This window comes from Giraffa tippelskirchi, chromosome X, assembly GCF_054371585.1.
Source record: "Giraffa tippelskirchi isolate mGirTip1 chromosome X, T2T-mGirTip1v1.2.pri, whole genome shotgun sequence".
NCBI classification, from domain to species: Eukaryota; Metazoa; Chordata; class Mammalia; order Artiodactyla; family Giraffidae; genus Giraffa; species Giraffa tippelskirchi.
The window spans coordinates 101,591,322-101,617,437 of NC_137289.1; the positions used below are offsets into that span (position 1 = coordinate 101,591,322).

Genomic DNA, 26,116 nt, shown 5'->3' on the forward strand with positions numbered 1-26,116 from the left:
GCTTTGCTGCTGGGGCGAGCGCTGGGGGCGGTTGTCCAGCAAGTCGGCTTACGTGGGTGTTAGCTTATTTGCTGAGAACCTCTCGCTTGTCGTTACAAAGACACTACTGATGCTGGTGGCTTTAGCGGCTGCCCCCCTTTAAAGTAGAGATAGCTGCTTTCTGGAGGCATCTTACTCTAGGATTGCTATAGACTCCGTGCCCTTAGTAGAAGACATGCCGCGGGGACGAAAGAGCCGGCGTCGCCGTAACGCAAGGGCCGCAGAGGAGAACCGCAACAGTCGTAAGATTCGGGCCTCAGAAACCTCTGAGACCCCGATGGCCATCTCTGTAGTCTCGAGCACCCCGGAGGACGATCTTAGCTGCCCAGAGGACGACCCAAGCACTCCAGAGGAGACCTCCACTACTCCTGAGAAATCCTTGAGCACTGCTCAAGCGCAGAAGCCCTCGGTAGCCCGGAGCAACTTTCAAGGCACCAAGAAAAGTCTCCTGATGTCTATATTAGCCCTCATCTTCATCATGGGCAACAGCGCCAAGGAGGCCCTGGTCTGGAAAGTGCTAGGAAAGTTGGGGATGCAGCCTGGCCAGCAGCACAGCGTCTTTGGAGATCCAAAGAAGGTCGTTACAGAAGAGTTTGTGCGCAGAGGGTACCTGATTTATAAGCCGGTGCCCCGTAGCAGCCCCGTGGAGTACGAGTTCTTCTGGGGACCTAGAGCACACGTGGAATCAAGCAAGCTGAAAGTCATGCACTTTGTGGCAAGGGTGCGTAACCGATGCTCCAAGGACTGGCCATGTAATTACGATTGGGATTCTGATGATGATGCAGAAGTTGAGGCTATCCTCAATTCAGGTGCGAGAGGTTATTCTACCCCTTAGGGAAATATGCTGCACACCCATGAGGGGGTTTGGAAAGAGCTTCAAAGGTACTCCCCAAGAGGTAGATCATTTGGGTCCTGAGTTGAATATAATGGGAAGGGGGGCACTGTATTTCGTACTTGTGATCATAAAATTGTTTGAAAAACAGAACGTTTACTTTAGACATTGTAAATTTTATTCAGTTTAATACAATGTTGATTAAGATCACAATGTTTTAAAATATGATTGAAGAAAACATATTTTCCTTTATTTCCTGTCATTGAGATTTAGTATAACAGTTTTGCTAACGTTTTAAAATGAAGCCTATCCATTATATTCTATGATCGGGCACACATTTTCTACATTGAAATAGGCTGCTCTTAAAAGTGATGATATAACCAGTAAATTGTGAGAGAAGAATGAGAGAATTATTTTATGTCCTACCTTTCTGAAACCTCTGTGTCTCCTGTTGTGTAAAGAATACAGACAACCATCTTGATTTTGTATAGTTACTGCAGAATATAGAAAAAAATAAAAGCTTAGTGATGAGGACACTTTGTCCATTTATTGACCACGAGTTATGGGTGAGGCACCAATGTAGGTTCTGGGGATACTCATGAGGCGCGGCTCTCAGTTCTAAAGAATGTTCTAGATTATGTGAGAGAGACAAATATGTAAACTGAAAGTGTGGTAAACGCTGTAATAGGGAGTGAGCATGGTGTACCATGAAAATGCAGAAAAGTTTATGTGACCTATATTGGAGGGTGGGACAGGAAAGAGGGCATCATAGGGTGATATGAAAATCCAAGAGATGCTTAAATAAGTTTGGGGGAGTCTGAAGGAGGCATTAGAGCATACTATGAAAAGACTGTGTATTAGGTATTTTTTGAAACTTAACCCAGCTTGGGGGAAGGGGCAATGGCAAAGGCAAGGACACATCACAGGGTGCTGTGGAAATAGAAAATGCATTTAAATCAGTTTGAGAGGAGGGCAGAGGGGAAAGGGGTGGTTGCAGGCAAAAGGACATTGTATGGTACTACAGTAATTAAAAAGATGGGACTGTCAGAAAATTCTTGGTTAGTGAAAACTTGAGGTCTGAAAGTAATATTGGAGATGAGGAAAGGAGTAAATATTGAGGCACTAAAGGCAGCATGAACATTGGGGAAGAAACAAATTCTTTCCCCAGTGGCTCAGACCACAAAGAATCTGCTGGCAATGCAGGAGACCTGGGTTCAGTCCATGGGTGGAGAAGATCCCCTGGAGAAGGGAATGGCTACCCACTCCAGTATTCTTGCCTAGAGAATCCCATGGACAGAGGAGCCTGGCAGGCTACAGTCCATGGGGTCGCAAAGACTCAGATATGACTGAGCAAATGAGCACAGATTCTTACTAGGGTCATGTCATGGGGAAAGTGGAGAAAAAGGAATGAGATGGGGAAGAGAGGAGGAGGGGCTAGATTCCCAAAGAGTGGGAGTTATGACTAATTTTAATGAGGAAAAAATGGTTAATAATAATAACAATCCTGAAACAATTAAAAGAAAAAAGCTTCTTAAAAGCAGAGCTTCTAAAAACCGAAGAAAAGAGTCGATCTGTGGGCTCTCTGAAAGGTAAACTGGTACCTCTCTGAGGAGCTGTCTTGTTAAGGTGCACAAGTTGTTTTAAAAGTGTGTGTGTGTGTGTGTGTGTGTGTGTGTGTGTGTGTGTGTGTGTGTGTGTTTGTGTGTGTTGGCAGAGGAGGGGAGCAGTAGGGCAAAGTTAGCACTTTGATTCTCTCCTTGAGCCAGTGTATTAAGTCCAGAGGGCTACCTGGCATGGTGGCCCATGGTGTAGGAAGTCTTGTGGTATCAGGTTTCTTTCCACCTCCGGAGCTTTCACACTTTCTTTCCTCAGTGTGCTAAGGAGTTCAAAGCTCTTCCCATCCATTCTATCACTGGGGGCTTCTGAAACCTCTGCCTTGCCCTGCAGCACATCTGGAGAGGTGGGAGTCATCCCTCATATTCAAATCAGCTACATGCATAAGAAGGTCTGGCCACCCCCAGGGACAACCACACTACCCAGAGAGCTAAACACAGTAAGAACTAAGTCCCCTAATAGGGAGCGCTAAGAAAGAGTGCCTCACCTAGCCTCCTGGGTCTCAGAGGGAGCAGCTGTCACACACAAAAGAGTGGCCAGGGCACTTCTTCTTTCTTTGCCTCAGGCAGACTTACCCTGCTTCCACCTGTGTGCAAGGTAAAGTCACTGGGGCCAGGGTAAGCTAGCAAATGACTTTCTGGGAAAGGCCTAGGGACCCACAGACTGCTGGCATCAGCCTCCCGGCAAAGACAAAAGTAAGAAGCATGACCCCTCAGCAGCTCCAAAGTCATTCAGCAAACGAGAACATAGTGGGAACCTCTACGATTCAGGCAGTGTGACAGGCACTTGGGCTGCAGAAGATCAAAAGGCATGTTTTGGGGCCTGGAGGGGCCATATTTGTCCATAGTGGCTCAAGAGGTAGACAAGGTGTAAACCTGAGGTTCAGATTGCTGACTGACTTTCCGGTCTAGAACCACAGAGATGGCAAGTGAGAGATGCTAGACAAGACCCCCTCTCCACTCCCAGCAAATCCAGAGTGTTTCCCTATAGGCCACCCTGCTGTCCTTCTCTGCCTGCCAATGTGCTCACAAAGTCACTGTCTTCAAAAGAAACACGTGAACTCAGTGGGACAGTCCTCAGTAACCCCAACTGTAGCCTCAAATGCTTTGGGCGGCAAAGCTGACTTAAACCTTCCCCCTTTTACAGGAAGGGACTCAGAAGTCAGTCAGCTCCAGGTTAGTCAACTAGTAAGTGGGAAAACCTGCAGGGCAAAGATTTGTTGAGCATCTCCTTTGTACTGGGGGCTTGCCACACATTATTTCTGTCAGGTCAGTGACACCAGCACCATCCCCGTTTTGCAGGAAGTGCCAGCTCACTCAGGGAAAGAAATAGTGTCCTTCCAAAACCTGTCTGAGTCCAGGTTTTCTTTGGCCCTGGTGGGAATAATCATCCAGTTGTCTAAAATGGCTGCTTGCAAGCACGGGCCAAGATGCTGAATTCAGTCAGGGAACCAGCAGTGCCCAGGATAAAGGGAGAAAAGAGTGGGAGTACACCACAAGCTGTACTATAAGAGATATGATTGCTGAAATCCTGAAAGGTCTAGGGTAGGAGGCTCCCTGGGGCTGCGCCAAGGAATGGGTGACCTTCCCCAGCCCAGTAAGGGAGCAACAAATGGCCCAGGCTCAGTCCCCGCCTTGGCCTGGAAGTTTAGTGAGTCCCCCACTCCTCCCCACTCCCAACACACTACATTGGTACTGCAAAGAGTTAATCTGCATTTGCTCAGGTGAACACTGAACAAGGGCAGGATTTCTGTTGGCTGTGAAATGAATGACAGGGCTGAGGGAGAGGCAGGGAAAGGGGCCTCTGGAAGGTGGTGAGCAAAAGAGACTACTCATTCTTTCAGTTATGTGAATTCTTTCAGCTTTGAGCAGTAGTATCCAGATAGGACACAGGCTGGGAGCTCTTGCTTTGTGTTCATAAATCAGCAACCTAAGCTTGCCCCACCCCAGTGGAGTCTCCACAAAGTGAGTGGAGAAGCTGCACTTTCAGCTGCCAAGATGCCTCTGAAGTGGATTGAATTTCTGGGTCCTAGGAAAATCTAGCTGTTTAGGGAACTCACGGGTAAAGAGCCCAGAAGTCCTCCATGCATGGCAAGAGGGGCAGTTGTCATTTCCTGAGTGCCTAAATTGTGCCAGGAACTTTGCTGTTTTCATACATTGTCTCTAACTTTTGCAACAGTCTGGCAAGGTAGGTGCCACTAGGACAAGTGTACGGAAGAAGAAACTTGGGATCAGTTCCCAGAAGCAAGTTGCTAGGGTCACCTGGTTGGTCAGTGACTGCCCTGTAGATGACCCAGCATGGGCCCAGTCTAAAGCCCAGACTGTTACATGAAAATGGCAGACAGACTGAATCATCACCAGGACACCTGGGGCTCCACCCAGCCTTGGGGAAGTCTTTTTGTCTTCAGACTTCACCACAACCCAGGGTAAAAGTGAGAAGGATCATGCTGGAGTAGAGTGAGGAGGCACAGGAAAGTAAGTTTAAGAAGCCATTTGGGGAGTAGCTGGGAGCGCCCATTTATTCTCATTTGTTGTGGCCCCAACTGCCAGGTATCTTTGAGGCATTGCTATGTGTAGAATGAGTATTTTCATCCAAAACAATTGTGTCTTCCCTGGCACAACACATTGCTCATAACCTTCGCCACACTGAACACTCCATAAATCCTTGAATCCTAGGTCCTGGCTGTCACACAGTGGACCAACCAAGCAGCATCCTTTCTTGGCCTGCAACATTGCTCACTGATGCTGTTTCCAACCTGAAAGGGAAAATAGACCAGGAGGACTTCTTAACTTGAGCAGACTAGAGTGCCCGGAGTAGACACAGCAAGCAGTGAGTATCTGCCCATGCAAAAAAATAAATAAATAAGTAAAATAAAATAAAACAAAAAAACAGGCTGTCTCTGGAGGACATTCTCCTTGGGCCCAGTGTTGTGGCCCTGGCCTCATCAGTCAGGTGCACAGCAGACCACAGTCACGGTGAAAGACAGGTGCAGATTCTGCCGGGGCTCACATTCACGCTCGTGAGATGGGAAGCAGTCAGGACCCCTCTTGTCTCTTTCATTTGGCAGAAGCATAGAAATCCAGCTTTCTGAAGGAAATGATTTTGGAGCCGTGGAGGCAGTGGAGAAAGATGATTTGTATGAAGATGTACTGAGACTGGTTCCCAGGTTACTCTAGGCCTTGCAGGCCATGAAACCGGTAAGCATCAAAGAGCTAATGGAATTTCTTTGCAAATCTGTGTGAGGACACTTGCACAAAAGAGAGTCTCAGCTCAGCCAAAGCTGTATAAGAATAACTCTGGAGCAATCCAGGGTTTGGAGAAGTATTGTTCAAGCAGAAGGACCAGTCAGCACAGGTCCTGGGAGCACCTAGCATTTTGGAGGAAGGATGGAGAGGCCAGTGTGGTTGGTGTGGAGTGAGCATAAAGGGCAAGAATTGAAGATAAGGTCAGAGAGATGAACCAAATCGCACATTATGTAGGGCCTAGTAGGCCATTGTAAGGAACTAGGCTCTTGTTTGCAGTGAAATGTGAGGGGGACAGGAGGCGGGAGGCAGTAAGGGATTGAGCAGAGGAGTAGCACAATCTGAATCACCTTCTGAAAGGATCAGTTTGATTACTTACTATGTTGAGAATAGAGAGAAAACAGGCAAGGGTGGGAGCAGAGAGACCAGGTAGGAAGCTATTGCTATAAGTCAGACTGGAGATGGTGGTGGTGGTTTGGATCATCCTTGTAACAGTAGACATGATGAGAACCATTCACTTTCTGGATACTTTATGAGACTAATCTAACAGAACTCCTGATGGTTTAGATGCCAAGTGTCAGAGAGGAGTTGAGGCTGACTCGAGAGTTTTTTGCCCAGGCAGCTAGTAGAATGGTGTGGTGGCCAACTGATACAAGGGATGCCCTAGTTGGAACAGGCTTTATAGGAGAGGGAGGATATCAAGAATTCAGTTCTGGACATATTGAATTAAGATGTCTCTTTGACACTCATGTGGGTTGAGTAGGAAGTTGCACAGAATTCAGTTGCACAGAGGTCAGGAGTGTGTCTGAAAGGTTGTGTATAAGCTGTATATATGGAATTAGAAAGCCATGAGACTGTTTGAGATTGGCTAAGGGGTGAGAGTATGTACAGAAGAGAAGAAGATCATGGACAGAGACCTGTGGCATAAAGGGATCAGGGAGAAGAGGAGGCAAGGAGGCACCAGTGAGGAGTGTGAGTGAGAAGTGGCCAGCTGCACTACACACTGAGAGTGTAGCGTCCTGGGAGCCATGTGAAGCAAAGCGTATCGAGGGAGAGCCGGTGGTCAGCTATGCTCAAAATGCTGATGCCAGGTGAAATCAGAGGAAAATTGACCATTGAAATTAGCAGTTCAGAAGTCCCTGGTAACCTTGATGAGGGCAGCTTCAGGGAGAAGTGGAAGATAAAATCTGCTTTGGACAGGCTTAAGAGAATGGAAGGTGGGGGAGTCAGTGAGTATAGACAAGTCTTGAAAGGAGTTTTGCTGCAAAGGGGAACAAAGAAATTGGGCAGCATCTGGTGGAGTAAGAGAGAGTCATGAGAAGATTTACTTCAGATGGAAGAAGTAGCATTGCAGAGAGGAGTGAAATCAACAGCACAGGGAAGGCAGAGAGGGTTGTTGGAACAGTAACTTTGAACAGGCAGGGGATTACATGGCCCTTGCCTAAAGAGGAGGGCTAGAGCACGCACAAGGAGTTGCGAATGATATCGTTACTGGGTCGGGTAGAGGTCAGCAAGGCTTTCTGGCCTGCCTGAACTCCTCTAGCTGAGGTCAGGTACCCGCCTATTTGTTGAACCTCCATGTGTGTTGAGCATCTATTATGTGCTAGGTGCACTTCAGAGCACCTCAATAACTTCTAATACTCCAAACAATTCACTAATGGAGGTTACATCGTGATCCCCATTTTACAAGTTAGAGATGCGCTATGTAAGTTGGTCAGGTGGACTGGCCAAGAGCAGTTAGCAAATGATGGGAAGAGTAAAGTTTTGAGCCCAAACAATCTGACTCTCAAGACAGTCTTATAACCATAGGCTCAGACCTACTGACAAGTCTCAGTGTGGAGTTACTCTTGCTGCCCCTTACACTGGTAACAAGCTCCCCCAGTGAACCACCGCAGCTTCAAATGACCACACAGTAGCCACATATGTCAGAGCATCAGCCTTAGTTTCTTGTATGACACTGCTACTTCAGCAATGGAGTTCTGTTCCAAGTCTGAGGCTGAGTGGCAGAAGCCCTGTGATCTTGACTTGCTTAAAACAGACCCCTCCTCTGAAGGCTGGTCCAGCCCCAAGTGGAACAGACATCCCAGAACCTCAGAGCTGCCCTCTCCTTGACTCTTAGTGCATCCTTACGACCTGAAAGCTGTTGTCAGTCCAAGCCAGGACAGTAACTTCCTGGGGACATTAACAACTCTGATCATACTCTGTCCACTGTGCCATTTGGGACACTATACTTTAGACTCTTGGAAAGCAGACAGACACACACACACACACACACACACACACGGACGGACGCACGCATGCACGCACACACACGTGTGCAGGCTCACGGTTTCTTTGTTTTCCATGGGGCTTCCTCCAGTCAGCTTCATTCTGATGTCCACTCCCTACAAAATCTGTCTGGCAAAAGATCCCATATGATATGGCCCCTGGGAATGAGCTTCTCTGTGAGGTGGAGCCCCATCTGCAGGGTAAACCTGAGGCTAGATAAAGCTTTCACAGGACTGGGTCTCAGGTCACACGGTCCAGGCCTATCCCAGGAAGAGAATATTCTTAAGGCTAATCTGAGCCTGTGAGAATGAGCTCAGATTCCATGAGAAGAAAGGAACAATGGAAGAAGAGAGGGCACTGGGGCCACAGGGGACACAGATGCGGAGGGAGGCTTATTTTATTGAGGTACTCCTCTAAGGCACAGACCCACTTTCTACCCTCTCCAGTAGCCCTGACCCAGAAAAGGCGATCAAGGCCTTTAGGCGCCTGCTCTTCTGCAAATGGATATTTAGTATCCTTCTACTCTGTTTTCCCTTCAAACAGTGCTTTAGTTTACATGCTTGAAACTATGTCCCTCTTTGCAGAGGCTAGCTCCTCCAAGATGCTCCCAGGCCTGCTGCAACGACTGTAATAAAGGCTGACGTGGAGCTGGTCCAGAAGCAGCATTGTCCATAAGATGCTATAAGGTGGAGGGTAGCTGCCAGGATTGTGTGATCGGTACTTCTGAAGTCCGGATAAGATAAATAAGTGTCAGGCACCAATGGAGCAGCAGCAGTTGAGATAAACTATGCAAGTTGAGTGAAAACATGCTGGTCCCAAACCTGTGGTGTCTCACACAATAGCTTGGGGACCTAGCTGAAGTCATCTAACTTGTGTCCGCCTCCACGTACATCACCATACCAGGCATAATGCCTCCTGCTTCATAGACATGCTGTGGAAAATAAATCAGCTGATCTTCACAAAGTCCCCAGACCGCTGCTTCTCAAACTATCTGTGATGCAGGATGAGTATTTGTCTTTTCCCAAGTCAGTAATTCTCGGATCAATACGTTTGTATAACACAAGGACAATGAATTAATAGAAAGAAGGAAAATGGCCAAGACACACAAAAAACCAAACCCCACTTATTTTAAACATCAAAGAGACTCTCACCATATGCTATAGAACTTTCTAAACATGTACGGTCAAATTACATACTTACTGCAAATCATTAACACACTTTGGCGAAGCAGCAAATGTCCACGGCTGCGGTTTCATCCTTTCTGCTCTGGCACAGTGCCCGGCCCATCAGAGACATTCAATCAGTGGTTTCTACTGCAAAGGAATTATTATTAATAAAAATACAGTTCTTGCCATGAGAGAGATTAAATAACAAGAAGCTGCAAGTAAAAAGAAGAAAAAAAATCAAAGGATTCGATTGCTTATGGAAGTGTCACGAGTGTAGTGTGCACAAGAAGCAGCCCAGGAGTTCAAAATGAAGACAACGCAGTGGTCAAGACTTCTGATGGGCCTTGATGGTCAAGGAAGGATCAAACTTACTTTGTAGCCTTTTGTATTTTATGATTGTGGGAAAGCTTTATGCTCATTGCACACATTTCTGCAAGCCGTAAGAGTATGAAGCTTTGGGGAAATATTGAGCCTCAGTTCTACCATCCAGACGTTGCCTGTGCTAACATTTGTGAGTATCCTTTCAGTGCATTAGTCAGGAAGCTGATAATGATAGTGAATATGATAAAAATTATAATAACAGCTATATATAGGTGTACATTCTTAACGTTACACACACATGCACATTTGTATAAACATGAAGTTTTATTTATAAACATGAAGTTTTCTGTGTATTGATACAAATGACTACTGTGACGCAGAGCCCCCACTGTTATCACTAGTGACCTCATCAGCCACCATGGCGAAGATTCCCACAGGTGTTGTGTTGGAAGTCTTGAAAGGGTGATGCAAGATGCTATCAAGACCTATCTGTTCACTATAGTCTCCAATGAGCAATCTTGAAGTTCACTGAGAGAGCTTCATAGAAGCCTCCAAGTAAGATGATGATCCTTGAGATTTTCCTCAAGCAGTTCACCCAGTTGCCAGGACCCAGGTGCCAGGGCCAAGCTGCATTCTGAGTGGGGATGCATGACGTGTCCTGAGCCCCAGCCCTGCACGTGAATGTGGACTCTGAACCAACTCTACCAAACCCACACTTCCCCTCTCAGAATACCAGTCCCCCTCATCTCCCTCCTGCCAATCAAGCAAGGTCATCAGCAAACAAGTCCCCAGTCTCTGAAACAATGCGCCAGGCAGTTGCAAGCTCTAAAACCCTCATCTGGGCAGTTTTCAGCATGCGTGTGCACACGCGTGCACGTGCGCATGCACACACACACACACGACTTGTATTCTCATGAATATACATATTCAGCATTACTGAAGAAGAGCTGCCTAGTTCGGGGGAGGACATTGATCACAGCTGCCCCTCACTGTGCACCCAGGGCAGTTCAGAGGAGCTGGCCATTTCTGAACTCTGGTCTCCCCACCCTTGTTGTGGAGGAATCACCTCGCTTCTCAGGTCATATGGGACAGAGTTATTATTTGCCTCCTTTTGCCTTGCCTTGTACTAAGGAGCAAAAGGAAAGACAAAACAATAAGTAAAATAAGACCGTACAAACATTAGATAGATAGAACTGCTCTTTGTCCCAAGGCTGATCATCAAAGTTGATACACATATCACCATTGGCTGGTGAACCTCTCAGTCACACAGACTCCAGGGCTTGGCTTAGGCTAGTCCATGAAGGTTTGACCCTCAGGTTGAGGTGAGTGGAAGGTGGCAGAAGAGCCCAGCCTTTTGGAGGTAGGCGGGGAGGGGGATGGGGGTGGGGCGTTCTCCTTTTCCTCAGAAACTGTTTCCTTCTCTGCTCTCTGTTAGGGCCCACTCTCCCACCATGCTCCTCTGTACCTTGGCTTCAGAACATCTTCCTGTTGTCTACTGCCCATGAATGATATTTCACCTGGGCTGTCCCTCTCACCTCATTCCCCAAGGCAGCTCACAGAAGCCAGCATACCATGGGCTGTTCTAGTACCCTCAAGTTTGCTCCTGACACGATTGCTCTGTGCTCCTAGTACTGGTAGCCTCTCTGACTACTCCTATTTCTATATGTTCCTCTGGCCCTCCCGACCTTTCGGCTATCTCTTTCTGTTTCAGCAGCCCCAGGTCACATCCTCTGCTCGTTGACCAGGTTCTGACAGGCATGTTCTGAGCCCCAAAATTGATCAAGTAAATATTTCTTCCTTTCAGCAGGTGACAACTCCACCTTGCCTCCCAAGTCATAGATAAGGACATCAACCACGCCTGAAAAGTGCACACACATACCCCCATACCCACAGCCAGCGGCCTCACATGTGTCCACACTCTCCTAGATGGGACGTCAACCAAATCATCACGTCTGAGAGTGTGCTTACATTCTCAGGCAGGCAAACACACACCCAGGTGTACACACTGGTACACATGGCCCAATCACCATATGTACAGTCCAGAAGCAAACTGCATACACTTCAATGCCCACAAGTTTATCTAAAAATACATAGGCAACTTGTAGTCCCAATCTCCCTCCCTCGCATGTATATATCCACACAGGGAGAGAGAAAATCTCTGGGCAGGGGGATATGACACCCAGAAATGTACACATGTGCAGATACCTAGCAACTAACACACATTACCAAAAGAAAGTATACTCAGTAAGACAAACACACACATATGTGGGCGCACGCGCGCATGCGCACACACACACACACACGAAGCAGAAGCAAGTTATATATACCAAAAGTACCCAAACTTTGACAAAGAAGAAAGGTTAAAGATGCATTTCTAAGTCTGGTTCTTCAGTCTCCCCAGGCCTAGAGTACACAGATGTGAAGCTAATGATCTAACAGGCTTTCAGTTTCTGTGTGGGTGGGGAAGATCCCCTGGAGGAGGGCATGGCAACCCACTCCAGTATTCTTGCCTGGAGAATCCCCATGGACAGAGGAGTCTGGCAGGCTACAGTCTATAAGGTCCCACAGAGTCAGACACAACTGAAGTGACTTAGCATGCACGCGAGTGTGTGTGTGTGTCTTTCTCTCTGTGTGTGTCTCTCTTTTTATCTCTCAAACACGCACAAGCACACACACTGTTGCTGTTTCAGTCGCTCAGTCGTGTCCGACACTTTGCAACCCCATGGGCTTCAGCACTTCCAAGTCCTTCACTATCTCCCGGAGTTTGCTCGAACTCACGTCCTTTGAGTCGATGATGCCATCCAACCATCTGATCTTCAGTCACACACACAGGCATATGTTCTTTCACGCTACAAACACATTTATGCACACAAACATCCTCTCGCTCTCTGTCTTACACACACACACACACATCATCATCATCATCATCATTATCATCATCATCACCCACAAAAATGTTAAGGTGGGAAAGCTGAGGGTGGGAGACACTTTTCCAGGCCCTGAGCATCCATTACCATGAGGAGGTGGCACTTACACCCTCTCTGGAGCGCTGGGGCACAGAAGAATCCAGTTCCTGATACCCAGCCTGGATAGCTTCAAAGGCCAGAGACATGGTAGCCTGTTTCTCAGCTCCTTCTGTTCCCTTTTCCCTGCTTCCTTCCTCTCCCTGCTGTGAGGCTGCCCTTCCCTCTGGCATGACCCTCTAGGAACGTAGCTGTGAGCAGAAAGCAGGTATATCTGCTGTTCTCTTCAAATATTCATCTCAAGAATTCCGCCCCCTAAAAGAAGACAGAGTGCGCTGTGCAAGGAGTGCTGAAGGAGTACAAACAACCCATATGTCAGATCAGGGAATGGGAGATCATCAGGCAATGCAAAAGATAGTTGTCTGGGAAGAAAAAGAAGAGTGATGAGGGAAGGCTGGCCAATCTTACCCCGTGACCCCGAGCTCCCAACACAGTGAAGTTTTCCTCAGAACCCCCAAGGGATCACCCGCACCCCCCCTTCCTCCCTCTAGCTCCATAAAATCAGACTGAGTCCCTGAGAAAACCTCAGTCATGGACTGAGGCATGCTGACCTTTGGTATGAGGCTTGGGATCTATAACTAAGAAAGAAATCAGTTAGTTCAGTCGGTCAGTCGTGTCCAACTTTTTGTGACCCCGTGGACTGCAGCATGCCAGGCTTCCCTGTCCATCACCAACTCCCAGAGCTTGCTCAAACTCATGTCCATCGAGTCGGTGATGCCATCCAGCCATCTCATCCTCTGTCATCCCCTTCTCCTCCTGCCTTCCATCTTTCCCGGCATCAGGGTCTTTTCCGATGAGTCAGATCTTCACATCCGGTGGCCAAAGTATTGGAGCTTCAGCTTCAGCATCAGTCTTTCCAATGAATATTCAGGGTTGATTTCCTTTACGATTGACTGGTTTGATCTCCTTGCAGTCCAAGGGACTCTCAAGAGTCTTCTCCAACACCACAGTTCAAAAGCATCAATTCTTTGGCACTCAGCTTTCCTTATGGTCCAACTCTCACATCCATATATGACTACTGGAAAACCCTAGCTTTGACAAGACGGGGTGGATCCCCAGATCCTACGTTGGTGCCTCACCCGTAACTGGTGGTCCATAAATGGACAAGGTGTCCTCATTATTTAGCCTTTACTTTTTTTCTATAGTTGGCAGTAAAGAAGCAAAACCATTGAAAATGTCAATGTTTTTTCAACAAGCTTAGTGACCGTAGGAAGACTATATATATAGTATTTTGTCTTATTTTTTTCCACTTATGGCCAGATATTTTATTGTGATTTCCACTTTCAAACATTTATAGAACTGTCGCTACAAATTCTATACACTATATTCTCATCTGTGAAATGTCCACTAGCCAAGGAACACCAAGGATTGCTGCAACTACCAGAGGGTAGAAAGAGGCAAGGAAGGACCCTGCCCTGGAGCCTTCAGAGGGAGTTTGGCCCTGCCAATACCTTGCTTCAGGCTTCTAGCCTCCAGAAATGTGAGGATAAGCATATTCCTGATGTTCTCACCAACTGTTTGCGGTAACTTGTTACAGTAGCCTGAGAATCTATGAGAATCTATGTGTTAGATTCTCGTGGACTGCAGCACGCCAGGCTTCCCTGTCCATCACCACGCCCAGAGCTTGCTCAAACTCATGTCCATCAAGTCTTGATGCTATCCAACCATCTCATCCTCTGTCATCCCCTTCTCCTCCTGCCTTCAATCGTTCCCAGCATCAGGGTCTTTTCTAATGAGTTGGCCCTTTGCATCAGGTGGCCAAAGGATTGGAGCTTCAGCTTTGCCGTCAGTCCTTCCAATGGATATTCAGGGTTGATTTTCTTTATGACTGACTGGTTTGATCTCCTTGCAGTCCAAGGGTCTCTCAAGAGTCTTCTCCAACATCACGGTTCAAAATCATCAGTTTTGCGGTGCTAAGCTTTCTTTATGGTCCAACTCTTGCATACATACATGTCTACTGGAAAAACCATAGCTTTGACGAGACGGACCTTTGTCAGCAAAGCAATGTCTCTGCTTTTAAATATGCTGTCTAGGTTGGTCATGGCTTTTCTTCCAAGGAGCAAGTGTCTTTTAATTTCATGGCTGCAGTCACCATCTGCAGTGATTTTGGAGCCCCAAATAATAAAGTCTGTCACTGTTTCCATTGTTTCCCCATCCATTTGCCATGAAGTGATGGGACTGGATGCCATGATCTTAGTTTTTTGAACGTTGAGTTTTAAGGCAGCTTTTTCAGTCTCTTCTTTCACTTTTGTCAAGCAGCTCTTTAGTTCCTCTTCGCTTTCTGCCATAAGGGTGATGTCATCTGCCTATCTGAGGTTATTGACAGTTCTCCTGGCAATCTTGACCCCAGCTTGTGCTTCATATAGCTAAGAAATACATTGTGTGAAAACTTCTGAAGATCATCAACAGCAGAGGGCCTCAAAACAGGGCCCTGGTCATCTAGCTCATACTGCCTGTAGAGGAGAAATGGCTCCTCCTTCTCCTCACCACGTGGCTGATACCCTCAAAGCCCACTGCCATCTCTCGGAAGAATCTCACAGGGCAAGGTACAGAACTCCAGCAGCTGGGAGTGAGGCCATGCGGGCCAGACGCTAGCACCAGGTCCCAAGCACCAGGAAAACCATGATGCCAAAAACTCTTCAGCCAGGCTTCCAATCAGAACCTTCTCTTCTAATTCTGAGGCAGAAAAAAAAAATGCCTCTGAATTATCAGTTTTAAGAGAATTGCCGGAAGTGGACATGCCAGGAGAGTGGAAGAAGCTGTACCTTGGGCAGGACCCCAATTAGACCTCTGTGCTAGAGTTTTCGTCAATGTAGCCCACAGTCTATCCACATCAGCTTCTGTGCTGCCACGTGCGGGCTGGACACAGTTCCACAAGTGCAGTTGGCACCAAAGTGGAGATGAGAAAGCCATGGGAGAACTGGTGGGATGCATCGTTTTTACCACGCCAGGTAACTTTCCCGTTCCACTGTACCACCATTGTGTACTGTAAAGACGAATCACCAGCCAAAAGTCATGTTTGTGGCTTTTGGACACCAAATGGTGGATGCAAAGCCAGCTGCTGTGCTGTCGTTTCTCTCTTAAGGCAGAGAAGTGAAGTCTGGACTGGCTTTGCCGGCTGAGCTCCTTCTCCGTATCTATGCCCAACCCCACCCCAGCTCTGTAGAGGGTGTTCATCTCTTAATAAGGATATAGGTAGGAAATGGCTATGTTTTCCTGTCCCACGTGATTAAGAGTGTGCACCTTGCTGCCACTGAGATCTCGGGACAGCGAGAGTAAGCCTCAGGTGGGTCAGACATTGTGGTGGAGGACATGAGAGTCAACCAGCAGGCCATCAGATTTGGTGCTAATTGCTTGGCTGTGGGTAGCAACCCACAGGGCTACAGAAACATCACTAATTGCACTAAGGCAATTGTCTTTCATCCCTTGATAAACACTCTCTTCCGGTGAAAACACATACACATACACACACACACACACACACACACACACACACACACTTTGCCCTGTGCACTCCAGTTTATGATCATCCAATTTCTCAATCCTTATGGGTTGGGGCTGCTTGTACTACTTCCACCCACGGGAGAAGAATGGGGTTTGGAATCAGAAGGATTGGCTTCCTCACTTTCACTGAGCTGTGTAACTGTGCACAAAGCCTTTCATTTCTTTGAGTCTCAACATCATCAACTGCATCCACTGTAATATGGGTGTAACAAAGATAACACCTACTCAACAAAATGAGGTACAGTAAATGAGGTGCAGCGTGTGCAACTGCTCTGTAAAGTGTGGGGTGAGGGGGAGCTGAGCAGATATTATTATTCTTATCATTGCTAAATATAAGAATAGATAAGAGAGTGTACTAGGAAGCTGGTCACATTCCCACCAAGGAGGGGAAAAAAGCTTGTCTTTCTGCAGGGGTTAATAATCAGCCGCCTGTTTCTCTGGCTAAGCCGTGAGAAAAACACCATGGGAAAAGAATAAAAGCAAAATATAGCAATACAGCATAATCGAAACAAAAGTACATCGGGTTGATTAGCTGGGATCCTCACGCCCTGCTAAGCTAAGGAAAAGCACAGTGTGGACCTTGGAACGCCAGGTCAGCGCAAGTTCAGAACGCTGCTTGTTCACACACCAAGATGTTTTCCCAAAGTGTCTGCGGGTCTCTGACCTGCAGCTGGGTGATATCCCTTGTACAAGAAAATAACAAAGATAGCTCAAAGTAATCAGTAAAATGGGAGACGTGACCAGGGACACAGGAGGCTGATTTTATCGTAGCACAACAGATACTTTCTGTGTGCTGAGACACTAAATAAAAGTGATGTGGCTCCAAGGAACAGGGCTCTTGATCCAAGAAATCTTGAGTCCCCTGGTCCCATTTTTAAAACTTTAATTCTGTCTCTAGTTCCTTTTTCCCAAACTGTGTGTTAACCACTTTCGATCCCTACCTGCTGTGCTGGTCTCAGCAAGTGGTGCCCAAAGTGGGCTTGAAAGTGAAGGACCGCTGAGAGAGCGAAGCTGAAGTTGAAATATTGGCACAGGGTCCTGAGGTAGAGTGGAGTGAGGCCTCTGAAAATCCCCCTTTGCGGTAAGTAACACTCTCTCAGGCACTGAAACCGGGGTTAAGCATGGGAGATTCAGAAAGCTCGGAACAATACCGGCCATATATATGCCTCTTAAGGCAGCTTTTAAAAGCGAGGGGAACAAATATAAGTGAGGGCCACCTATTGGAGCTTTTACAAACCGTTGAGAAACGTTGCTCATGGTTCCCTTCTCTTGGTACTTGAGATTTAGGAACATGGGAGAAGGTAGATAGTGAATTAGAGAAACTTCTTTGCCTGTATCTATCTGGTCAACTTGGGCACTGATAAAATCCGTTTTAGACCCGGGAAACTCAGAAGGGAGTGAAGATGAATGTGAAACCCCATCAAAGGGAGGACCTGACTATGCAGAGCCCGAGGGGGTAGAGCAAAAAAATGCAGGAGGCTCTTAAAGTGCGTCTTTGTTTAGGAAAGACGAATTTCCTCTGCCTCCTCTTCCTCTCCCTCCTGTCTTAACCACTGGAGGGGCTCAAGCTTTTCCTTCCTTATGAGAGACATCAGTTCTGTCACCCCTCCAGAAAGGTATTTGGCGGGCTGGACAGGAGGGTGACTTGGAGGCTATGACTATGACATTTCCAGTGACAATACATGAACAGATAGCTCCTGGGGCAGATCCTAATAATCCTAATGGGGTGTATGAGGCTGTACACAAACAGATTTGCTAGGGCCTACATGGGGTCTCACTGTTAAGATGGCTCATTATGTTGACCTCGCAGACAAAGAATAAAATCACAGTGATCCTTGAGACTGACCAAATTGCCCAAATGACATTCTGTTTTCTCACTGGCACCCTATCTTCTCAAAGCTGTGAGACCACCAGATTTCAGACCTCCGGCTATGTGACCACAGGACTCAACTACAGGCTAAAAATTAACCATCCCTTCAGAGAATTTTTCATTGGCGGGGTATAAGAAAGACCCCGTCAGAAAGGGAGGACGCTGGTTCTCCTCAAGGGCCAGTCACCCTCTCTTTTCCCCTCTAGTAAATTTCCCTTTTCTTGCCTGACTGCCCGGCTTGCTCTCTTTTTCTCTGCACTCCCCTTACATTCTGGTGCTGAAACCTGGGAGGGAAGATCCACCGCAACTGGGTGGGCTCCTCTCACGAGCCCACCTCCAGTGGTCCCCTCCCTTGGATCTTGCTGAGAAACTGAGGCGAGCTCCGGGACGGGACTCTCCACTTGCCTTGCTGGACTGACATCCACACACTGGCCCACATTTTATCCATTGGTTACAAGGGTGAGTGAAATCCCATTCCCTCGGATCCTCTCTCTCTCTCTCTCTCTCTTTCTCTCTCTCTCTCTCCTAGTTTCCAAGTCCTAGCGCTAGGCAGGAAGATCCCCACGTCCCCACAGCCCTCGGGCCCTCGGCCTTGTGCCCCGTCTGACTTTGAAATAGGGGACCCCCATTTCAAAGCAGACTATTATTACTCTCTGAGAAAGACCTGAGACCGGGGATGCCTTTTCTCTCGGACCTTTCTCCTCACTGTCTCTCGCCCTTATCTAACCTCCCTATTCGGCCGCAATGGGAAATTCTCAATCCCAGCCCTCAAAATCTACTCCTCTAGGATGCCTTCTCTGAAACCTAAAAGACTTGAGCTTCCAAGGGGAGATAAGGCCAAAAAGACTTATTTACTATTCTAACACTGTCTGGCCACAATACAGACTTGATAATAGGTCATGATGGCCAGAAAACGGAACTCTCAATTATAATACTCTACGGGACCGCAGTAACTTCTGCTGCCTAAAGGGCAAGTGGTTAGAAATCCCTTATGTTCAGGCTTTCTTCGCTCTTCGCTCTCGACCCTCCCTCTGTGAATCCTGTTCTACTTCTCAAATACTCTTAGCCCCCTCTGGGCCACATCCTCCTAATACAATGTCTCCTGATCCCTGCTCAGACTTTTCTTCTTCTTCCTTTGACCCTTCCGAGCACAGCCCACCCCCTATCGCTCCCAATCCCATTGCAGCCGCTCCAGATCCAGTTCCACAACCTCCACCTTACGTCCCCCCCCCCCCCCCCCCCCCCGCTTCTCAAGTGCAGGCCACTGCCACCGCGCAGCTCCCAACCCCTCTCCCCTGCCTGTGCCAGAGGCAAGATCTGAGACCTCAGACCCACCCTCTACCCCGAGGGTCCCAAGGCTTTACCCCGGCCTCCCTAGATCCCCTCCCCGTACCCAGTCCCCAACAACTTTAAAACAGGAAACTTCACCGCAGGACCCTGCTCCTTTCCCTGCTCCACTCCTCCCTTTATGGGCAGTAGCTGGAGCAGAAGGCATTATTCGGGTTCATGTCCCATTCTCCCTCACCGATCTGTCTCAGGCTGAAAAGCATCTTGGCTCCTTCTCCTCAGACCCTGATAATTATCTAAAAGAATTCAAGCACCTTACCCAGTCTTATGACTTAACCTGGCATGATATTTACATCATACTTTCCTCCACTCGAGTATGGCAAGCCTCTCAGATGCATGCTGATGAGATACACAGGACAGAGAACACTAAGCCCCTAGGGGCAATGGCTGTCCCCCCACGTGATCCCAGCTGGGATTATCAGGCAGAGAGACCTGGACAAGCAGCCCATAATCATATGGTTGCTTGCCTTCAAAAGGCAGGGCATAAAGCTGTCAACTTCGATGAGCTCTGGGAAATAACTCAAAGACTAGACGAAAACCCGGCACAATTTCTAGCCAGGTTAACGGAAGCCCTACAAAATTAGACAAAATTAGACCCCGCTTCAGCAGAGGGCACCATTGTCTTTAACACCAATTTTATCTCCCAGTCATCCCCAGATATCTGAAAGAAACCAAAAAAGGCAGAAGAAGACCCTCAAACCCCTCAATGAGACCTTTTACACATAGCCTTTAAGATTTTCAATAATCGGGAAGAAGAGGCAAAGCTAGAGAAGGCCCAACGAGATCAGGCCAAATACCACCTTTTAGCCACTGCCTTACCTGGCTCCAAGCCTCCATCAACCAACAAAGAAAGGAAGCCTCCTGGGCCCTGCTTCAAATGCAGCAAAGAAGGCCACTGGGCCCGCTCATGCTTAAAGTCAAGGCCCCCTCCAGGTCCATGTTCCACCTGTGGCATAAAGGGACATTGGAAGGTCGACTGCCCAAATCCCCCTCTAGGGATCCGGACGGACATCCCCTCCTGGTCCTGAGCAGGAGTCCTCTGACCCAGCTCTGCCCAGCCTCCTTGGACCTGCCGCTGAAGACTGAAGGTGGGGCCCCAGGCCCCCACTCTCATCACCTCTACGGAGACTGGGGTAACTCTTACAGTGGCAGGTAAGCCGATCTCCTTTCTCATGTACACGGGGGCTACTTACTCTGCTATTCCTGCCTACTCTGGAAAAACCAAGGTCTCTCGGGTCTCTGTTATGGGGGTTGACGGTTTAATATCTACACCACGAATAACCGAGCCTCTGCCTTGCACACTTCAAAATACCCCATTCTCCCATTCTTTTCTCATACTCCCCAAATGCCCCACTCCTATCCTTGGGAGAGACCTTCTCTCAAAATTCAAAGCCTCTATTACTATCCCAAGCCCACCCTCTGATCTAGCCTGGCTACTGCTCCTCAACCCCACCTCCTCTTCCCCCACCCCATTGCCCTCCTCATCCATAAACCCCATAGTTTGGGATACAGAGAACCCATTTGTTGCCTCTCACCATGCTCCAATTCATATCCATCTCAAAGACCCCTCTAAATTTCCCAGTCAACCACAATACCCCATCTCCCAAAAACATCAACAAGGGTTAAAGCCTATCGTCACTAAACTCCTATGTCAGGGCCTCTTGTGCCCAACTCACTCTCCTATAACACCCCTATCCTACCTGTCAAAAACCCAAATGGCTCCTATCGCCTGGTCCAGGACCTGAGACTTATCGATGCGGCTGTTATCCCCATACACCCAGTAGTTCCAAATCCCTATACTCTTCTCTCTCTCATTCCCTCTTCCACTACCCACTTCACTGTTCCAGACCTCAAAAACGCCTTCTTTGCTATCCTTTACACCCAGACTCTCAAGACCCCTTTGCCTTTACCTGGACTGATCCAGACAACCATCACTCCCAAGAGCTGACATGGACAGTCCTCCCACAAGGCTTTCGTGATAGCCCTCATGTCTCTGGCCAAGCTCTAGCATCAGACCTAACCTCTCTTGACCTTACTCTGAGTACTGTCCTCCAATATGTGGATGATCTCCTTCTTTGTGTAGTCCTTCGCTTACACACTCTCAACAGCACGCTAAACAACTCAATTTTCTAGCTGATCGAGGCTAACAAGTATCTCCCACCAAAGTTCAGCTCTCTCTTCCTAGAGTCACCTATCTCAGAGTCCTTTTAACACCAACAAAAGGGTATATTACTACTGGGAGAAAGTCCTTTATACCCACCCGACCACACCCTACATCAAAAACAGAGATCCTGTCCTTCTTGGGGTTAGCTGGATATCCATGCCTCTGGATTCCTAATTTTGCTCTCTTGGTGCAACCCCTATATCAAGCCACCCCAGGAGATCTTTCAGAACCCCTAGAGCTAAAATCAAATATCTGTTCAGCCTTTAACACCCTTAAGCAAGCCATTCTCTCAGCCCCAGCTCTAACACTTCCTGACCTTTCTCGCCCCTTTGTACTCTACATCACTGAGAGACACAAAATTGCCCTAGGAGTTTTGGGACAAAATCAGGGCCCCTCCTTCACCCCTGTCGCTTATCCATCAAAGCAATTAGACACCACAATTTAAGGGTTGCCAGCCTGCCTACGTGCTCTGGCAGCAGCTGTACTCCTCGCTTAGGAAAGTAAAAAACTTACTTTTGGAGCACCCACTGTCATTTGTTCACCACACGACTTTAAGGACTTACTTTCTCACAAATCCATGACCCTTCTATCTCCTTCACGCATCCAACTAATTCATGTCACCCTTCTCAAATCTCCCGAGTTCTTCTTTGAATGCTGTCCTACTCTCAACCCTGCCACCCTTATCCCTAATTCTTCTGAGCCCCCCATCCATACTTGCAAAGAGGCATTAGAAGACCTGATGCCCCATTTCTCCCACATTTCCTCAACCCCTTTAAATAATCCTGACTTTACTTGGTATATTGATGGCGGCTCCTCCATGACATCAGAAGGAAAAAACGTAGCTGGATATGCAATTGTCTCTGACACTGAAATTATTGAATCCCAACCTCGCCCCTCGGGAACCTCTTCCCAAAAGGCAGACCTTATTGCACTAACTAGAGCCCTTACCCTCGCAGCTAACAAGAGAGCAAACATATACACTGATTCTAAATATACTTTTCACATCGTCCACTCACATGCTGCCATTTGGAAGGAACGAGGGCTCCTATCTACTAAAGGCTCTCCCATAACTAATGCCCCACTTATACTCCAACTTTTAAAAGCGGCTAACATGCCAATTGAAGTAGACATCATACATTGCCGAGGTCACCAGGTGGCCTCAGACCCCATTTCACGGGGCAATGATGCCGCAGACAGAAGCAAAACAAGCCTCGCTCTGATCACCAGCTCAACAACTTATAGTAATCCCCAACATAAAGCCGCTTTACCTCCCCAAAGAAAAAACACGATTGCTACAAGAGGGAGCACAACCACAAGGAGACTGGTTACAAAAACAGGGCCACCATGTCCTTCCCCAATCTCAGGCCACACAGATTCTTACAGACATTCATTAAGCCCTACACGTAGGCACTAAACCTCTTTATCATCTCTTAAGACCTCATATCACCTATCCTAACCTTCTTTCCCTCCTACAACAAACCACTCACTCTTGCATTATCTGCTCCTCAGTCTCACCGCAGGGAGCCCTAAAGCCTATCCCCTCATTCCCAACACGTCAGGCTCGAGGACATATCCCATGAGAGTACTGGCAAATTGACTTCACTCACATGCCTCCAACACGAAAAATAAAACTCATGCTCACTCTAGTAGACACTTTTTCAGGGTGGATTGAGGCTTTCCCTATGAGATCAGAAATTGCCTCAGAGGTAACACAGTTTCTCACAGGAGAAATCATCCCTCGCTTTGCCCTCCCACTCTCTCTCCAATCCGATAATGGACAATGGGCCAGCTTTTATCTCCCAAATCACTTAACAGGTAGCCCATCCCTTGGCATAACCTGGAAACTACATATTCCATACAGACCCCAATCCTTGGGAAAAGTAGAAAAGGCAAACTGTATTCTCAAAACACACCTAACCAAACTCTCTCTAGAACTGCAAAGGCCGTGGACCGAACTCCTTCCCATGGCTTTGGCTCACATTAGGGCTACTCCAGGGGCCCCGTCTTTCCTCAGTCCTTTTGAACATTTCCCCGGTGGCTCAGACGGTAAAGCGTCTGCCTACGATGCAGGAGACCTGGGTTCGATCCCTGGGCCGGGAAGATCCCCTGGAGAAGGAAATGGCAACCCACTCCAGCATTCTTGCCTCGAAAATCCCACGGACGGAGGAGCCTAGTAGGCTACAGTCCACGGGGTCGCAAAGAGTCGGACGCGACTGAGCGACTTCACTTCACTTTCACCTTTGAACTCACGTATGGACGCCCTTTGCTCTTGGGTCAGTTCCCTACTGCCAGCCCCTTGCTGGGAGATTATCTTCCCACCCTTAACCTTATTAGACACCTCATGAGAGAACATACAGATCGCTCTCTCTCCCGAAGCCTCATCAAACGAATTCAGCTGACTTAACACTCATAACCTGGGGATCGAGTCCTGCTTAAAACCTTACACCATAAGGATCTCCAGCCTCAGTGGACTGGTCCGTTTGAGGTCATTCTAACCATAACAACAGATGCTAAACTAGCAGGTCATTCCTCTTGGTTTCATGTCTCTAGATTAAAGCGGGCCTGAGGAGACTCTTCATCTCTGCCAAGAAACATTCCCCACTCAGACGCTCCTCGCTACACCAGCACTGTTCTGGGACCCTCCAGGCTTCGACTGGATTGAATTCCTGAAGAAACAGAACAGCCAAAAACAAATATTGATAAGTAAAACAAAAACAGATGTATTGGTTACTAATTGGACTGGGATTTCCCCTACTTACCCTATTCACAATAGGACTTTACTCTGTGTCTCCCCCTGAGTGGACTATCATTCAAAAGCTTTCCCTCTGTTTTACCTACTTCTCCATAGTTCTTGTTTTGGGGGGCGTGGCCCTCCTCTTACTGTGATCATCTAGATGAATTCATTATCTACTTTCCTTCACACAGTAACACAAGCCCTTACCTTTCCTGGAAACAACACTGTTATTGATCTCCCTTCACTCCTTGACTTTATAACCAATCTTTGACTCCAGGGAGATTTCATAGAGTTCACACCAACCCAGACTGATTTCTACATCTGGATTCTTATTTTTATCATTTTCTCCCCTTAGACATGAGACGTCACATCGTGATTTTACTCTTACTCCCTCTTCTTTTACAGTCCAAACTTCACATTAATATCCTGCCTATAACTCATCCTGCCCCCAAACTCGCCTACCTATTCGGAACTCTAAATTTGACCCATCATTTACTCAATACCTCAAACCTGACCTTGGCCAGTGATTGTTGGATTTGCTTATCCATCCCCTCGCCTGGAGGATCGGCACTCCCCATTTCCACAGATAAATGGACTCACATAAACACTTCTCTTTATCACACATATAGAGGAGAATCTCTCTTTTTATCATGCATTATTTATATTCAGTTAATCAAATTCACAATCCCGACAAGATACTGACCTCCCTCCTTACAGATCTCACTTCTACTCATAAAAGACCAGCTATAGGAGGACGCACCACCTCTGACGTTCGTCTACAACAGGCTCCTTTCTGTTTTTCCAGACAAAACTCTATGAGCAATTCTTACCCTCAACTAGGAACTATTCCCCCATACCTGGCCCCAGATATGTCTGCCCCCAGGTATCTGGCCTCAGATATTTGTACTGCTCCTAACGATCAGACCCTTCCTATCCCACTAACTCATAACCGACCCAGACAGGCAATTCAATTCATTCCTCTGTTAATCAGTTTAGGAATAGTGGCTGGGATTGGGACAGGGACTGCAGGACTCACAACCTCTTTAAATTACCATCAAAGCCTTTCTAAAGACCTCACTGGCAGCCTAGAAGAAATAGCTAACAGCCTTATCACTATCCAAAACCAGCTAGATTCCCTGGCAGCCGTGGTCCTCCAAAACAGAAGAGGATTAGACCTCCTCACAGCAGAAAAAGGAGGCCTATCCCTATTTTTGGAGGAAGCCTGCTGCTTCTACACCAATAAATCGGGCGTTGTAAAGGAAGCAGCAAGAAATCTGACAAACAGGGCCTCGAGACTACGTCAACACCTCAGTAATTCATGGGAAAACTGGTTAAGCAATTGGAATTGGATGCCCTGGGTCCTATCTTTTCCAGGCCCTCTCGTTCTACGTACCCTCATTCTAACTTTTGGCCCATGTTTCATGCGTCTTTTTTCAAAATTTCTTCGGGACCCTTACAAGCCTTCACCAACCGAACTATCCACGAGCTACCTCTAACTCACTCAGATTATCAAAATCTTCGACCCCACACAAATCCCCTCGACCCACGTTCCAGACTTTTCTTCTTACCCCCACAGTGCCCTTGTCCCACGGGAAGCAGTTACAGAAGATTGACCTTCAGCCCTTATCCTAAATCAAAAAGGTTGGAATGATAGGGCTCACATGGGGTCTCATTGTTAAGACGACTCATTATGTTGACCTTGCAAACAAAGAATAAAATCACAGTGATCCTTGAGACTGACCAAATTGCCCAAATAACATTCTGTCTTCTTACTAGCGCCTATCTTCTCAAAGCTGCAAGACCACTAGATTCCAGACCTCCGGCTATGTGACCACAGGACTCAACTACAGGCTAAAAACGAACCATCCCTTCAGAGAACTTTTCATTGGTGGGGTATAAGAAAGATACCCCAGAAAGGGAGGATGCTGGCTCTCCTTAAGGGCCAGTCATCCCCTCTGTTCCCTCTAATAAATTTCCCTTTTCTTGCCTGAC

The 26,116-nt window shown here is 47.4% G+C and overlaps 1 protein-coding gene and 1 non-coding gene across 8 annotated transcripts; both read left to right on the forward strand.

Annotated features, from left to right (window-relative positions):
* On the forward strand, nt 1-26,116 carry MAGEH1 (MAGE family member H1). Of its 7 annotated transcripts, XR_014075784.1 has the most exons (6): nt 1-760; nt 5,161-5,314; nt 5,553-5,682; nt 20,223-20,378; nt 23,941-25,765; nt 25,901-26,116. XR_014075784.1 is itself a non-coding variant. In XM_081565511.1 (3 exons), exons 1-2 carry the CDS (start codon nt 215-217, stop codon nt 5,277-5,279), a joined length of 753 nt encoding a protein of 250 aa, XP_081421637.1. In that variant the 5' UTR covers nt 1-214; the 3' UTR covers nt 5,280-5,314; nt 5,553-7,009. The 7 variants fall into 7 exon arrangements, 2 of the variants coding, with proteins under 2 accessions (XP_081421637.1, XP_081421638.1); XR_014075781.1 differs by having other exon boundaries at nt 1-848; nt 23,941-26,116; XR_014075782.1 differs by lacking the exon at nt 20,223-20,378 and having other exon boundaries at nt 1-848; nt 23,941-26,116.
* TRNAR-ACG (transfer RNA arginine (anticodon ACG)) lies at nt 23,419-23,491 on the forward strand. The gene has a single exon. It is a non-coding gene; the product is annotated as a tRNA-Arg (tRNA).

What these genes read in the sequence shown, in the direction of transcription:
- MAGEH1 (XM_081565511.1), top strand. Translation starts at nt 215, where the DNA reads ATGCCGCGGGGACGAAAGAGCCGGCGTCGCCGTAACGCAAGGGCCGCA. An exon ending in TGAGGCTATCCTCAATTCAG is followed by an intron (nt 849 to 5,160) that starts GTGCGAGAGGTT and finishes CTTGAATCCTAG; the next exon opens with GTCCTGGCTGTCACACAGTG.